The 13,610-nt window shown below is 57.1% G+C and overlaps 2 protein-coding genes across 6 annotated transcripts; one reads left to right on the forward strand and one right to left on the reverse strand.

The window, feature by feature from the left end:
• The first annotated feature begins 44 nt into the window (after nt 1-44).
• PKMYT1 (protein kinase, membrane associated tyrosine/threonine 1) lies at nt 45-9,807 on the forward strand. Of its 3 annotated transcripts, XM_036089719.2 has the most exons (9): nt 45-220; nt 531-637; nt 5,484-5,994; nt 6,775-7,268; nt 7,919-8,025; nt 8,162-8,334; nt 8,420-8,577; nt 9,384-9,482; nt 9,568-9,807. In XM_036089719.2, the coding sequence occupies exons 3-9, from the start codon at nt 5,644-5,646 to the stop codon at nt 9,677-9,679; spliced, it is 1,494 nt and encodes a 497-aa protein (XP_035945612.2). In that variant the 5' UTR covers nt 45-220; nt 531-637; nt 5,484-5,643; the 3' UTR covers nt 9,680-9,807. The 3 variants fall into 3 exon arrangements, with proteins under 3 accessions (XP_035945612.2, XP_077931071.1, XP_035945593.2); XM_078074945.1 differs by lacking the exons at nt 45-220; nt 531-637 and having other exon boundaries at nt 5,356-5,994; nt 9,384-9,470; XM_036089700.2 differs by lacking the exons at nt 45-220; nt 531-637 and having other exon boundaries at nt 5,357-5,994.
• A 19-nt stretch (nt 9,808-9,826) lies between these two features.
• On the reverse strand, nt 9,827-13,381 carry PAQR4 (progestin and adipoQ receptor family member 4). 3 transcript variants are annotated; one of them, XM_036089898.2, is made up of 3 exons: nt 12,870-13,375; nt 11,295-11,516; nt 9,827-11,137 (listed from the first exon to the last, which is right to left on the reverse strand). In XM_036089898.2, the coding sequence occupies exons 1-3, from the start codon at nt 13,033-13,035 to the stop codon at nt 10,704-10,706; spliced, it is 822 nt and encodes a 273-aa protein (XP_035945791.1). In that variant the 5' UTR covers nt 13,036-13,375; the 3' UTR covers nt 9,827-10,703. The 3 variants fall into 3 exon arrangements, with proteins under 3 accessions (XP_035945791.1, XP_035945809.1, XP_035945819.1); XM_036089916.2 differs by having other exon boundaries at nt 11,295-11,590; nt 12,870-12,948; XM_036089926.2 differs by lacking the exon at nt 11,295-11,516 and having other exon boundaries at nt 12,870-13,381.
• Between the last annotated feature and the right edge of the window lie 229 nt (nt 13,382-13,610).

Below are 13,610 nucleotides of genomic sequence, written 5' to 3' on the forward strand. Positions count from 1 at the left end.
GAGTAAGAGGCGTTCCTGGGCGGGGCCTCGAGGCCGGTTTGGAATTTTTGGCGCGAGCCGGCTCTGCGCGCGTTCACGGGCCGTTCCCCCTCCGAGAGTCCTCCGGTAGAGAGCCGTCGACCGCAGACCCCGGCCCGCCTGACCGCCCCGGGGGCTTCCGCGGCCTCTGCCGACCCGGAATCTGGGACCTTGCTGAGCTGCGCCCCGCCCATCCGTCCAGGTGAGCCCAGGCCGGGTCCTGAGGGTGCTGGGCGGGGACTTCCCTCCCGGCAGCCTTCTGCCCCCTGACAGCCCCTCCCGGGGTCAGCCTCAACCCCTCCCGGCCCCGCGGGGTCGCGCCCTGCCCGCGGCGGCCCCGCCCTCTGCCCCTGCCGCTGCTCCCGGGGCGGGCCCCGGCCCTCCTGGCCTTCCCCGGCCTCCCAGTCCCCTTTCTGGGAGCACCTTTCTCCAGCGACTGCCCCCCCTTTACCGGCCCCTCCCCAGGAAAAGCCCCTCCCCCGTGACAGCTGGTCTCTTCGAATGTTCGCCAGGGTTTCCCCACGTCCACGGAGGTGAACCAGCTGTGGCCCTGCCCGGGAGGAGCTCACAGTCTAGCGCGGTAGACCGTGGTCAGCAATGTGTCCGGCCCAGTGAGAGGGTGAGGCCCCTGAAAGCTCCAGAGGTCACGCAGGCCTGGCCTTCTCCGGGCCACCCTGGATTCACCGGGAGCCCCTGTTCCTTCTCCCTCCCCATCCCCTCCCCAAAGCTGTTTGGCCAGGCCAGTGGTGCTAGAATGCAAGGGATAATTGGGGTGGTCTGAGAACTGGTTTAAGTTGCAGGTGCCTAGTGTCCCAAATATGCTAGGACTGGGCCTCTAACCAGCGCTGGAAGGGGTTCTGAAACCCTGGTTCTGCGCTTTAAGAAACTCTGAGATGGGAATCCTGAGGTGAATACCGGCAGAGGAAGCGTCCCCACAGGATGTAGGGTGACTTTCAGGCAGGCCCCCATGGGGGTGCCTCCCCGGTCCCCTCACTGTCCCAAGCGACTGGAGGGCACACTTCAGACGACTGCTCACTCATCATTCTGTTACCGATTCACTCCCTGTTGGGTATGACATCTTTTGATACACTGTGGCTTCCTCTCAGAATTGGACTCCTCCTCTTTTGTTTTCTTGTTTTTGTTTCTATTATAACATTATAGCAACATAACAGCCCTTTCTCTCCCAACACACTGTTGGGACCTCTGCACTTTGTGTGTTCTTTCAATTACTTCTCAGAACACTATTATATATTACTTGTTATGTAACAGCTTTTATTGGGGGATTTGTATGCCAGATACTGGGTTGAGCCTTCCCTAAGGTCAGTATTACCGATCCACAAGCCCTCCCGCCCCCCCCCACCCCCGTGGTTAGGTGTGTTTCTGAATTCAACGCGTCTCTGATTTTAGAAAGCTTAATAGGGCACACATATCATTTATATGTAACACCACCTGTCGGCCTAGGACATCATCCCATAATCAAACACATTAATATTTCTGTCAAGAAATACATGAATATTCACACTTAGAGGGAAAAATAAGTTAAGTCAGAGTTTTCTGCTCACTGATTTTTGCAGGTAGAAATCCAGTTGTTCAGCACCATTTATAGAAAAGACTTCTTTCCCACTGAATTGTTTTGGCAACCTTGTCAAAATCAATTGACTATGAATGTGAGGGTTTATTTCTAAACCATCAGTTGCATTCCATTGATCTATATGTCTGTCCTTCTATGAATACCACTGTTCTGATTCCTGTAGCTTTGAAATCGGGAAGTGCAAGACTTCCAACTTTGTTTTGACTATTCTGGGTCCTGTGAAATTCCATATGAATTTTAGGATCAGTTTCTCAATTTCTGCAAAGAAGCCAGCTGGGATTCTGATTCTGATTTTACTGAAACTGTAGATCAATTTGGAGAGTATTGCCATTTGATCTATATTGTCTTTGGATGTCTTTCCATTTATTTAAGTCCTCTTTAATTTCTTTGAGAAGCTGACGGAAGAATGGAAAGCAAGTATATATGTATAATATTGACCTTCTTATTTATCACTTCTGACTCTCTTCATTTGTTCCTGTGGATTCAAGTTTCCATCTGGTGTCATCTTCGAGTCCAGTATAGTTCTGTTCCCACCCACCTCTTTTGGACTAACAGTATGTATGTTACATTTCTATATGTTATATGCCCAACATACAATTACATACATACTGTTTTGTACAATTGCTTTTTAAATCAGCTAAGAGAAGAAATACACACTTACATTGTCTTTTGTGGGGTTTTTTGTTTTGTTTTAAGATTTTATTTATTCATTTGAGAGAGAGACAGAGCACAAGCAGGGGCAGAGGGAGAGGGAGAAGCAGACTCCCCGATGAGCTGGGAGCCCGACATGGGGTTCAATCCCAGGACCTGGAGATCATGACCTGAGCCAAAGGCAGATGCTTAACCATCTGAGCCACCCAGGTGCCCCTACATTGTCTTTTGCATCACGTAATTACTCTTACCAGTAATTCTTCATGTGCTTTTACCCTGGAGAACTACCTTTACTTTTTCTTATAAAGCAGGTCTGTTAGCAGTGAATTCTTTGTTTTTATCCAGGAATGTCTCTATTTTGCCTTTATTTTATTTTACTTTTAAATTAACCCTCGGGTGCCTGGGTGGCTCAGTTGGTTAAGTGACTGCCTTCGGCTCAGGTCATGATCCCGGAGTCCTGGGATCGAGTCCCACATCGGGCTCCTGGCTCAGCGGGGAGCCTGCTTCTCCCTCTGACCCTCTCCCCTCTCGCTGTTTCTCTCTTGCTCGCTCTCCAATAAATAAATAAATAAATAAATAAATAAATAAATAAATAAAATCTTTAACCCCCCCCCTCTCTTTTCTTTTTTTTTTTTATTTGTTTATTTATTTGTCAGAGAGAGAGCATAAGCAGGGGGAGCAGCAGGCAGAGGAAGAAGTAGACTCCCTGCTGAGCAAGGAGCCTGATGTGGGACTCGATCCCAGGATCCTGGGATCATGACCTGAGCTGAAGGCAGACGCTTAACTGACTACGCCACGCAGGCATCCCTATTTTGCCTTTATTTTTGAAAGAGAGTTTTGTTGGATATAGAATTCTTGGTTGACAAATTGCCCCCCCCACACACACACTTTGCATATGCAACCCCACTGCTTTCTGCCCTTTGCTGTTTCTGGTGAGAAGTCAGCAGTTAATCTCCTGTGGAGGGGTTGTAAGTGGTGAGTCCTTTTCTCTCTTGCCACTCTCAAGATTGTGTCCTTGTTTTTGGTTTTCAGCATTTTTAATATGATGTTTCTGTGTGTGGATCTCTTCACTTACCGTACCTGAAGTTCATTGAGCTCATTGCCTAGGGTTAATGCGGTTTTCTTGCGGTGGGGAGGTTTTTCTGGGAATCACATTTAGGAAGTTTTCCTCTATTATTTCTTAGTGTATTTTCCCTTCTGCTTCTCTTCTTTCCTTCCCATGTGCCATTCTGCATAGGCCGGTGTACTGAGTGCTGTCCTCCATTTCTCCGAGGCTCTGTTCCTGCTTCTTCGTTATTTGTTCCTTCTGTTCTTCAGACTGCATAATCTGTCCATCTGTCCTCAAGTTTGCTCATCATCCTGCCAGTTCACATCTACTGTTGAACCCCTCCAGTGAAGATTTTCATTTCAGTATTACATCTTTCATTTCCATAATTTCCACTTGGTTCTTTTTATAATTTTTATCTCATTATCAGTATTCTTTATTTGGTGAAATGTTGTCATCATAGTTCTTTTCTTTAAGCATGGTTCCCTTTAGTTCCTTGAACATATGTATAGTGGCTACTTTGACATCTTTATCTGTGAAATCTGACATCTGGTCCCTCTTACCAGTAGTTTCTGTCGTCTGCTTTGTTCCTGTGTATGGGTCACACTTTCCTATGTCTTTGCACATCTTGTAATTTTTAAATATATATATATATTTTAAAGATTTTATTTATTTATTTGAGACAGAATGAGAGAGAGAGAGCACATGAGAGGGGGGAGGGTCAGAGGGAGAAGCAGGCTCCCTGCCGAGCAGGGAGCCCGATGCGGGACTCGATCCAGGGACTCCAGGATCATGACCTGAGCCGAAGGCAGTTGCTTAACCAACTGAGCCACCCAGGCACCCCAGCACATCTTGTAATTTTTTGTTGTTGTGGAAAACTGGACATTTTAGACAGTGCTATAGCAACTGTGGATACTGGTTTCTCACCCCCCCTCTGGGGATTGTGACTGTTGTTTGCTTCTTTATTTGCTTAGTGACTGGCTGGGCCATTGTAGTGATGTCTCTTTCCCCTGCAGTGTGAAGCCTCTGGTGCTCCTTCTCAGAGGGCCCAGCCTCGGGCATGTGCGGGTCACCTTAGAATACCAGTGGTTTCACAGGGGCTCTCTCTGTCCTTCCCCATACTTAGCTGTTACCCCACCAATTGTGGGTTGATTGTTCTATTGTTTTTGACAATGCCTAGGGCATCCATTGCTCCATAGACTGATCTAATTAATTTGGGACTCCTTTAACAAGGTAGCTTTTGAATTTAGTGTCTGGGGTTTGTTCTGACCCCAGCCAGGCTCTTGTTAGCTCTCTCCTTCCCCAGTTCTCTGTGGTAAACTAGCTGGCCCGACGGGTACTTGGTTGCACTAACGGAGGTACCAGCTTCCTCCTAGTTGCTTACCACCAAAGCCTCCACTGACTCTGAGAGCGCCTTTGAGCTTGAACTTCCCACACATTGTTTCAAATAAAGTCACTATTTTTTTGCAGGGAGAGCTTCAGAACTTCCTGTTTCATTGCCTGCTTCTCCGTAGGCAGAATCCCTGGGCCGCAGCTCTGGAGCTGAGGGCAGGGACAGTGGTGCCCGTCTCACTGGGTGACAGTGCCTCCTTAGGGTGGGGACAGTAGCCTCTGGCCTTCTCTGCTCGCCTTTCCCATGGGGGAGCCTCCTTCCTGCAAAGGAGCTTGGCTTGAGCTACCAGGGCTCCGTGTTGCCAGCCCTCTGGACTCTGAGGTCGAGCTTTTGCTCCGTGAGCAGAGGCTGATGGAAGAGGGAGCCCCGGGCTTCTCTGCTGCGCCTGCCTGGAACTTGGTCTCTGCAACACGGAGCTAGAAGTGCAGTCCCACGAAATGAGTTTCAGCCCCGTGGCTAGGAGAAAGAAGTCAGGAAAGAAACTTGACTTCAGACCTTTGTTTTTACTTTTGAATTGGAGATAAGAGATGGTAGGCCTGTGTTAATATTTCCACCTTACATTTTTGGAAGAAGGTGTATATTTTAAGGCCAAACAGCTGGTCGTGATGTGCCAGGGATATACATGCAGGCGGTCCGGCTCCAGAACCCGCCTCAGCTTAACCTCTGCTGGACTGTGGGAGTCTGGAGGACATGGCCTTGGGGTTTTCACTTTATGCTTCTATGACCTCCAAGGTACAGATGACTGTGTGCAGGCGTATATGTATTTGTCCTCTGCCTTCTCCCAGCAGGTGCTCGGTGTCCCTGTGGTCTCCATGTTTAAAGCAGAACGTGTGTGCGGAGTGGACGTGGTTCTCTTCCGAAGCCTCTTTGGGGCCACAGGACCAGGCACTGTTTGAGTGGACATACTACTCTGTACTGTGCACCCCAGGGCCTCCTGTGCTGGCCATGCCCGTGCCCACGGAGGGCACCCCTCCACCCCTCAGTGGTACCCCTGTCCCAGTCCCAGCCTACTTCCGCCATGCAGAACCTGGCTTCTCCCTCAAGAGGCCTGGGGGGCTCAGTCGCAGCCTCCCACCCCGGCCCCCTGCCAAGGGCAGCATCCCCATCAGCCGCCTCTTCCCTCCTCGGACCCCGGGCTGGCACCAGCCCCAGCCCCGGAGGGTGTCATTCCGAGGCAGAGCCTCTGAGACCCTGCAGAGCCCCTCATATGACCCCAGCCGGCCAGAGTCCTTTTTCCAACAGAGTTTCCAGAGGCTTGGCCGCCTGGGCCACGGCTCTTATGGAGAGGTATTCAAGGTGAGTGGGGTGACAACTCCCTGGCCCTGCTGGGGGATCTCCCCAATCCCGCCTCCCTCCCGTGCCTGGATGGGACAGTGTCCTGGGCAGCCTGCTTCCACTGGCTTGACAGGCTCCCTTCCTCAGTGCCTGATTTGACTGCTTTCTCTCCTTCCCCCCACTCAGGCCCCTCAACACACACGTTCCCCTTGTCCAGAGCCTGGCACGCTTTACAGTGGCTCCTGGCTGCCTTTCCTCCTGCCCTGGAGCCAGCCCCCTCCCCCATCACCTCAGGCCAGCCGGCATTCAGGCTACACCCTCCATGCCACTTTTTTTTTCTTAAAATATATTTCCAATCACTTATATGTCCTTTAAAATGGTAATTCTCCTTACACAAGTACTACATGGAGACAATTTTGTTCTTAAAAAGTACAAACAACACCGGCCCCTAGACCAGTTCTTCCCAGAGGAATCTACTCTGCTTCTCAGGTGGGTGTCCTTCCTTCCAGACCTTTCTCTATACATCTCCAAAGTTGACCATATAGAGACAAACTCGCTGTCTATTCTACACAGCGGGTCATTCTGTCCACATGGTTCTGTACCCAGCTTTCTGCATAGAACAACGTGCCATGGAGACCCTTCTGGGTCAAGACTTAGAGCTCGAGTGGCTTACCCAGTTTTGCTATTGCACGTGTGTGGGTCTCTCTAAGGTAGACGCCATGCTACAAGTCCCACACATGTCCAGTTGTAGTGGAATCTGCCGGATGGCCCTCCTGAGTGGTTGTGCCGCCTCCCTTCCAGGTACGCTCTAAGGAAGATGGCCGGCTCTATGCAATAAAGCGTTCTATGTCACCGTTCCGGGGCCCCAAGGACCGGGCCCACAAGCTGGCCGAGGTGGGCGGCCACGAGAAGGTGGGGCAGCACCCGTGCTGCGTGCGGCTGGAGCAAGCCTGGGAGGAGGGCGGCCTCCTGTACCTGCAGACGGAGCTGTGTGGGCCCAGCCTGCAGCAGCACTGTGAGGCCTGGGGCGCCGGCCTGCCCGAGGCCCAGGTCTGGGGCTACCTGCGGGATACCCTGCTTGCCCTGGCTCACCTCCACGGCCAAGGCCTGGTCCACCTTGACGTCAAGCCTGCCAACATCTTCCTGGGGCCCCGGGGCCGATGCAAGCTGGGTGACTTTGGGCTGCTGGTGGAGCTGGGTACGTCTGGAGCTGGTGAGGCCCAGGAGGGAGACCCCCGGTACATGGCTCCTGAGCTGTTGCAGGGCTCCTATGGGACAGCAGCGGACGTGTTCAGGTGAGGGCTGGGATGGGGGAGGCTCTTCGGTGGCGCAGGGCGGGGTGCAGTTAGCAGAGGGAGGGAAACGCCACCCTAGCCCAAAGTCAGGAAGACTTGGCCTTGGGCCGGACATGCTGCTCCAAAGGGGGAGGCCTGCCCTGTAGTTGAGGGGGTTCTGCAGAGTCAGGCTGTCTAAGCAGTGAACCCTTTGGAGCCACTTTACGTGCATCCACCCATGTCCTCACCACACCCCCACAGGGGGGACGATGACTCCATTTACAGGCAGCGGACACAGTGGGGTTGAAGGTCTTGCCCGAAGTCCAGTTAGCAAGTGGTGAGGCTGGGACCGGACCAGGCACTGGGTTCCACCGTCCGTGCTAGTAACCCCTGTTCGGCCTCGAACAGCCATATCCAGCCTTGGCAATAGAACGACGGTAGTGACATTAGTGACCATAGTGCCTGTCCGGTGAGGGGTGCCAGGAGGACTCACCAGGTGCTACATGCTGATGACACGGTCCCATCACTGGCCCTGTTGGGGCCCCCATCCCTGGCTCATGGCAGAAGACCACAGCCCTTTCTCACCCTCTTCTTGGGCAGCCTGGAGCTCTAGGGTCTGTGTCCCAAGGCCAACCTTGCCCCTCTTCTGTCACTGCCCCTGTCCTTCCCAGTCTGGGTCTCACCATCCTGGAAGTGGCGTGCAACATGGAGCTACCCCATGGTGGGGAGGGCTGGCAGCAGCTTCGCCAAGGCTATCTGCCCCCTGAATTCACGGCTGGTAAGTGGAGGGCAAGGATGGAGAGGACCATGCTGCCCCAGGGAGGGCAGGCTCGTGTGGGAGGAAATGGCTGGTGGTGGGGGACAACTGGGCTCACAGCCCAGTCACCCCTGACATGGCCCTGCCCTGTGGACAGGCCTGTCTTCTGAGCTGCGTTCTGTCCTCACCATGATGCTAGAACCTGATCCCAAGCTGCGGGCCACAGCCTCGGCCCTGCTGGCCCTGCCCATGCTCAGGCAGCCTCGGCCCTGGAGCGTTCTGTGGTATATGGCTGCTGACGCCCTCAGTCGAGGGTGGGCCCTGTGGCAGGTAAGTCGGGCGATGGTGGCAGGACGTCCCGCCCTGCTCCCCAGCCCCAGGGTCTGACCTGCCTCCCTCATCCGTGTCCCCACAGGCCCTGCTTTCCTTGCTGTGCTGGCTCTGGCATGGGCTGGCTCACCCTGCCAGCTGGCTGCAGCCCCCAAGCCCACCAGCCACCCCGCCTGGCTCCCCGCCCTGCAGCTTCCTCCTGGACAGCAGCCTCTCCAGCAGCTGGGATGACGACAGCATAGGGTGGGTGAGAGCTGAGGGTGCTGGGGGCGGGAGAAAGGGGCGGTCAGCACGGCCAGGCCCCAGACCCAAGGGGATCAGCGGTGAGCAGGACCCCTCCCACAAACCTGCCCCCCATAATGCCCTGGTACGGGAACCAGGGCCAGTGGGGGTGCAGCCTGGCCTGCTTTGAATGCAGCTGTCTCTTCCAAGCTCGGTGCAGGCAATGGGCAGAGCAGAGCAGAACTGGCAACTTCAGGCTTCGGGCACTGCCACCTGAGGGAGCAGTGAGGGCCACAGCACCCCCCCCCCAACAGCAGGGGCTGCCAGTGCCCACAGATGAGGCACTGGGGAGCTGGGCCCTGGGAAACTCCTGGTGGTCAGGTGAGGGGCTGTAATTAAGAAACTGCTGCAAAAAAAATCATATGCTTGGGACACAGGCCTCAGGAGGAATCACACCATTAACCCCTTCCTTACGGAAATGTCACCCCCTTGCCACGGGGACACGTCCTATCGACAGGAAGTACCAGAAAAGCTTCATTTTCACAAGTTCACTACAAAGCCAGCTCTCCTAACCCATGTGTTCTGAGACAGAACAGAGATAGCCTTTGAGTGTGGTCAGGTGGCCTTTCAAAGCTGTGAAAGTGCTTCTCTCAAAGGGCACCGCATTTCTGCTAGTCCCCATTGTGCCCTCCCCCTGCCCATGCCAGGCTGGAGCCTGGCACCTGCACAGGGACAGGGTTGATCTTGCTGCCCCCACCCAGCTGTGGCCTCCTCCCAGTGCACTCCCCACCCCTCGACACCTTACTTGTCTGGCCCACCCTGTGCAGGCTCTCACTCTCTCCGGAGGCCGTCCTGGCCAGGGCTGTCGGGAATACCTCCACCCCCCGCAATGGCTCCCCTGCCCCCCGGAACAGGTACTCACTGAGGTGAGCAGGCCCAGAGTCCAGGGGGGTGGGAGGTAGTGGCTTTCAGATCCTAAGTGTCATTTGTCTCTCTTCCCCCCCACCCCAGGGATGCCCTGGACCTAAGTGACATTGACTCTGAGCCCCCTCGGGGTTCCTTCCCCTCCTTTGAACCTCGGAACCTCCTCAGCCTGTTTGAGGACTCACTGGGCCCAACCTGAATCTACAGGCCAGCCTTGGTGCTTTTAACCTTTTAGCCACCCCCCAATCCTCCTGGAAGCTGGGGTCCCTCTGGGAACTCCAGAGATGCCTCCTGCCTACCCATGTCTAATAAAAGGTATTTGAATCTTGGGAGCACCCAAGCTTGCTTGTGTGGCAACACAGCGCTTCCTGCCCCTTTTATTGATGTTGCCCCAGGTCTGAGGCCCCAGGGTGGGCGGAGGCTGAGCCCTGATGCAGGGCCCCAGGCCAGCTGACTGGAGGTAGGAGCCATGCGCCATGTGGAGCAGAGATTTCCTGAGCAGGCGCGTCCCCACTGTGTAGGTCGAGCCATCAGAGCATGGCACTCAAAGCAGGGAGGGGCCCTCAGCCCAGTGGGGCCCTGAGTCCAGGGCCACTCGGCTCTTTATGTCTCTGTGCTAGCTGCCTGGAGAAAGTACCTGCAGCCACCCTCCTACCCCGTGGTCCTGGGATAAGAGACTAGTCCTGTTGCCCCAACCCCTCACTCCACAGTCTCCGGACAGAAGGGAGAAGGGGTGGGTGAGCCTCAGGCTGCAGGGAGGGCTGGTATGCAGAGCAGAAAGACAGAGGTCAGGAATATGGGCTGGAGGCTGGGCAAGGCCCCCATGAGGTACCTTATGTGTTGGGCAGGGTGGGCTCATGGCTCTGGGCTGGTAGGATTCCAACTGTCAGAGCCAGACATGACCCCGGAGTTGCTCTGGCCATACCCTCATAGGTCACAGAGGATCAACTGAGGCCTAGGAAGGAAAAGTTTCCTTCTAGCCTACACGGACAGTACCCTGAAAGAAGGTGGCAGGGAGGGGAAGCCAGAGCTCCGAGGTGTGAGTAGAAGAGATGAGTCCACAGGGACGAATGGACGAACAGATGAGGTCTCCTAGCTGGGGAGTCCTGTTTGCTGGAAGCATCCAGGCATTCGGCCCCTCGAAGACCAGCAGGAGGAGTGAAGCACGGTATTGTTGGTCCTAGAAGACTGTCGAGAGGCCGGCATGGCGGGCAGGAGGTGGCTCAGTCTGGGGGGCAGGCGTGGTGGGCGGCCCAGAGCAGGTCTGGCACGACACCGGCGTGCAGCTGGAGGATGGAGCCCACGCTGAGCAGGTGCATGATCTGGTGGGAGTTGCCCCAGTAGTCGAAGCGGCCAGGTCCCCAGCGCTCCGGCAGGCGGGCCACGTTCACCAGTCCCCCAAGCAGTGCCAGCGCATCCATGCGCAGGTAGCAGGGCAGGGAGCCTGGAGCCCCGGAGCCCAGCCCCACTCCCCGGGCCCCAAACACCAGGAGGCGGGCGGCAGCCTGCCAACCGAAGGCACGGAGCCGGGCACTGGTGGAGGGAGCTGTGAGGGCCCGCCAGCCAGCCACACCTGACAGCACGGTGTAGCCCACCAGGGCAGCCGGACGCAGCCAGGGCCTACAGGCCAGGGTGCAGTGGATGATGGGCAGGGCCCCTACACAGAGGAGAGAGGCAGGAAAAGGCACATCAGTCTGGGGAACTGCCTGCCCTTTATATCCGGGGCTCACGTGAGTGACTCCTGCCGCCTCCTTCCTGGTTGCCCCCTCCCAGCTCCCATCCTTCAAACCCACCCACCCCATCCCTTGGCTCACCGAGGGTGTTGACAAGGCAGACCCCACACATATCCAGGGCAAGGAGTCGGGTATACACAGCGCTGCCCCCTTGGTGGCACATGAAGAGGTGATAGAGCACAGAGCCTGCGGGGGGCGCCAGGCAGGCCACACAGTGCGTACCCCCCAGCCAGCCATCCTTGCCCAGCTGACCCCACGGCATGGTCATCGGCAGCAGCACCAGGAAGCCTAGCAAGGCTAGCCCTGGGGGAGGAGATAATTACCCATCACAGGGCTTGAGCACAGAGGACAAGTCATTTCCTCAGGGAGTCCACAGTCTAGAGATAATACAAGGGGCATGAGGCAAGACAGGTCTTGACAATGCTGTGAGCACACTAGCGACCGGGCTGACAGAGGCAGGCCCTGTGCCTTCAGTAACTTCTGGGACAGCAGAGCTCACAAAAGAGTTTCTGGAAGTAGAGACCGTCATCCACACTTTCAGTTGAAGAAACCGAGTGAGTGGCCCAGGTGACCCCAGCAGGTAAGCCATGGAAGCAGTCTTAACTCCCACGCTGCTCTCATCCCTGCAGCCACATTACCTCCCCAGAAAGCAGGGGGCCCCAGTCCCCCAAACTTGGTGTGTCAGCAGAAGCCAGAAGGAGGCATGACCTCATGCTGAATTCTGAATAGGATATGTGGGCGACGATACCAGATCCCCTGGTCACTTAGCTCACTTCTCTCAACCCCTGTGTCCTCTTTAGGTGACCAGACACAAGGAGCTTTGGGTCTTTTTGTCTTCCAGAAAGGGGCCAAGTCAGGCAGGGGAGAGGGGCTGAAGGAGCCTGTTCCATCACCCCAGCAGCTTTTCCTGTGCTCCATTCCTGTCGGCCCCAACCAGGGCGACTCCTACCCCTTCCCCAGGGCACGCTGGCATTGCCCTCACAGGGGTCAAAGGCGGGCACAGCAGACTGAGGCTGCTGGCTGCAAACTGGGCAAGGGGTGGCTAGGCCATAGTCCCCCAGTGAGGCAGGTACCAAGGTTGGGCCCTGCCTGCCCAGTCCCCTCTCCTGGCCCCGGGCAGCCCAAGGACGGGCAGGGCTGTGTCAGCAGAGCAGGGCCGCGGAGGAGGGGCCGGGCGCCTGCGGGGGTGGGGGGGGGGAGGAAGGAGTCGCCACCAGGCAGAGCCTCGCGGCCGGGCTGCTCCGGACCGGGGTGGCAGGGCAGCCGCACTGGGAGGGGCTGGGGCCTGGCTTCTTTTCCGGGGCCCCTCCTAGCCAAAGTCAACACCCATCTATTATTGGACGAGTGCTGGCGGGGGAGGGTGCCCCAGACACAGGGATTATGAAGGGGGGCGGACACCAGACTCCTCCCCGGGGCTCAGAGGGATTAAGCGGACTTGGTCCCCTACTCTGCTTCCCTCGCCTGCCCCGGGGGCCCCGCCCGGGGAGCGGAAGGACAGTTCCGTCCGGGACAATGGCAGCTTTGTCACCACGGCTCCTGGCCGTGCCAGGGCCCAGGCAGCCGAGGACCTGAGCACTGGGGCGCTCGCCGGCCTTCCGGCCCCCGACTAGGCTCGGGCAGAGCTGCCGCGGGTGTGGGATGCGGGGCGCGGCTCACCGTGCGTGTAGATGTTGCCCAGCTCGTTGTGCAGGTAGAAGAGACTGCGCAGACAGCCCGAGCCGCTGCTGGCCGGCCGGTAGCCCGTCAGCACGAACTTGTTGAACTGCAGGTGCGGTGGCGAGCTGGCCCAGTCCAGCAGACGCGGCCCGGCCAGGAACGCCATGGCCCGGCCCGGCGCGGGCGGTCCGCGCTTCCTTCGGCCCGCGGCCGCCTCCTCAATGCTGCCACAGCGCGCGGAGACTCATCCCGGTGCCCACCCACCGCCCAGTGCCCCGTCCGCGCACGCGCCGGCCGGGGGTCCCGGCCCGCGCCCCCTCCCGCGCTGCGCACGCGCGGGCCCGGCGCCCCCAACGCCGGGGCGGAGGCTGGCGACGCGCGGAGCGCCCGAGCGCAGTGCGACCGGGCCTGCCGGGGCAGGCGCGCCGCAGGGACAGCTCGTGGCGGCGGCGCCGGCGGCGGCCGGTCGTCTCTTCTCAGCCGGTAGGACGGGTGCGGCCGGACGCTGGTGGGGACGCCAGACTCCGCCCCAGCTGCTCGCCCCCGCCATCCCGCCAGCGTTTCGCGCGCGGTGCTCGTGACGTCAGCCCTGCGAGGGCCAATGGGCGCGGCTGGCTGGGGAGGCCCCGCCCACGCCCGCCCAGACTGTCGCTTAATTAGCATAATGTATGCGGTCCAGCCTTATTTGCATGGGGTAGCTGTGGACGAGGGATCCAACGTTCTGGGTCCCGGTGGCTCTGC

Source organism: Halichoerus grypus, chromosome 6, assembly GCF_964656455.1.
Source record: "Halichoerus grypus chromosome 6, mHalGry1.hap1.1, whole genome shotgun sequence".
Taxonomy (NCBI): domain Eukaryota; kingdom Metazoa; phylum Chordata; class Mammalia; order Carnivora; family Phocidae; genus Halichoerus; species Halichoerus grypus.

Coding starts and splice junctions, on each gene's coding strand:
- PKMYT1 (XM_036089700.2), top strand. CDS start 5,389: ATGGCCTTGGGGTTTTCACTTTATGCTTCTATGACCTCCAAGGTACAG. Junction 8,335..8,419: donor GAGGGTGGGCCCTGTGGCAG/GTAAGTCGGGCG, acceptor GTGTCCCCACAG/GCCCTGCTTTCCTTGCTGTG. Junction 8,578..9,383: donor TGGGATGACGACAGCATAGG/GTGGGTGAGAGC, acceptor CACCCTGTGCAG/GCTCTCACTCTCTCCGGAGG.
- PAQR4 (XM_036089898.2), bottom strand. CDS start 13,035: ATGGCGTTCCTGGCCGGGCCGCGTCTGCTGGACTGGGCCAGCTCGCCA. Junction 11,517..12,869: donor GGGCAACATCTACACGCACG/GTGAGCCGCGCC, acceptor CTCCTCCCCCAG/GGCTAGCCTTGCTAGGCTTC. Junction 11,138..11,294: donor CTGCCTTGTCAACACCCTCG/GTGAGCCAAGGG, acceptor TCCTCTGTGTAG/GGGCCCTGCCCATCATCCAC.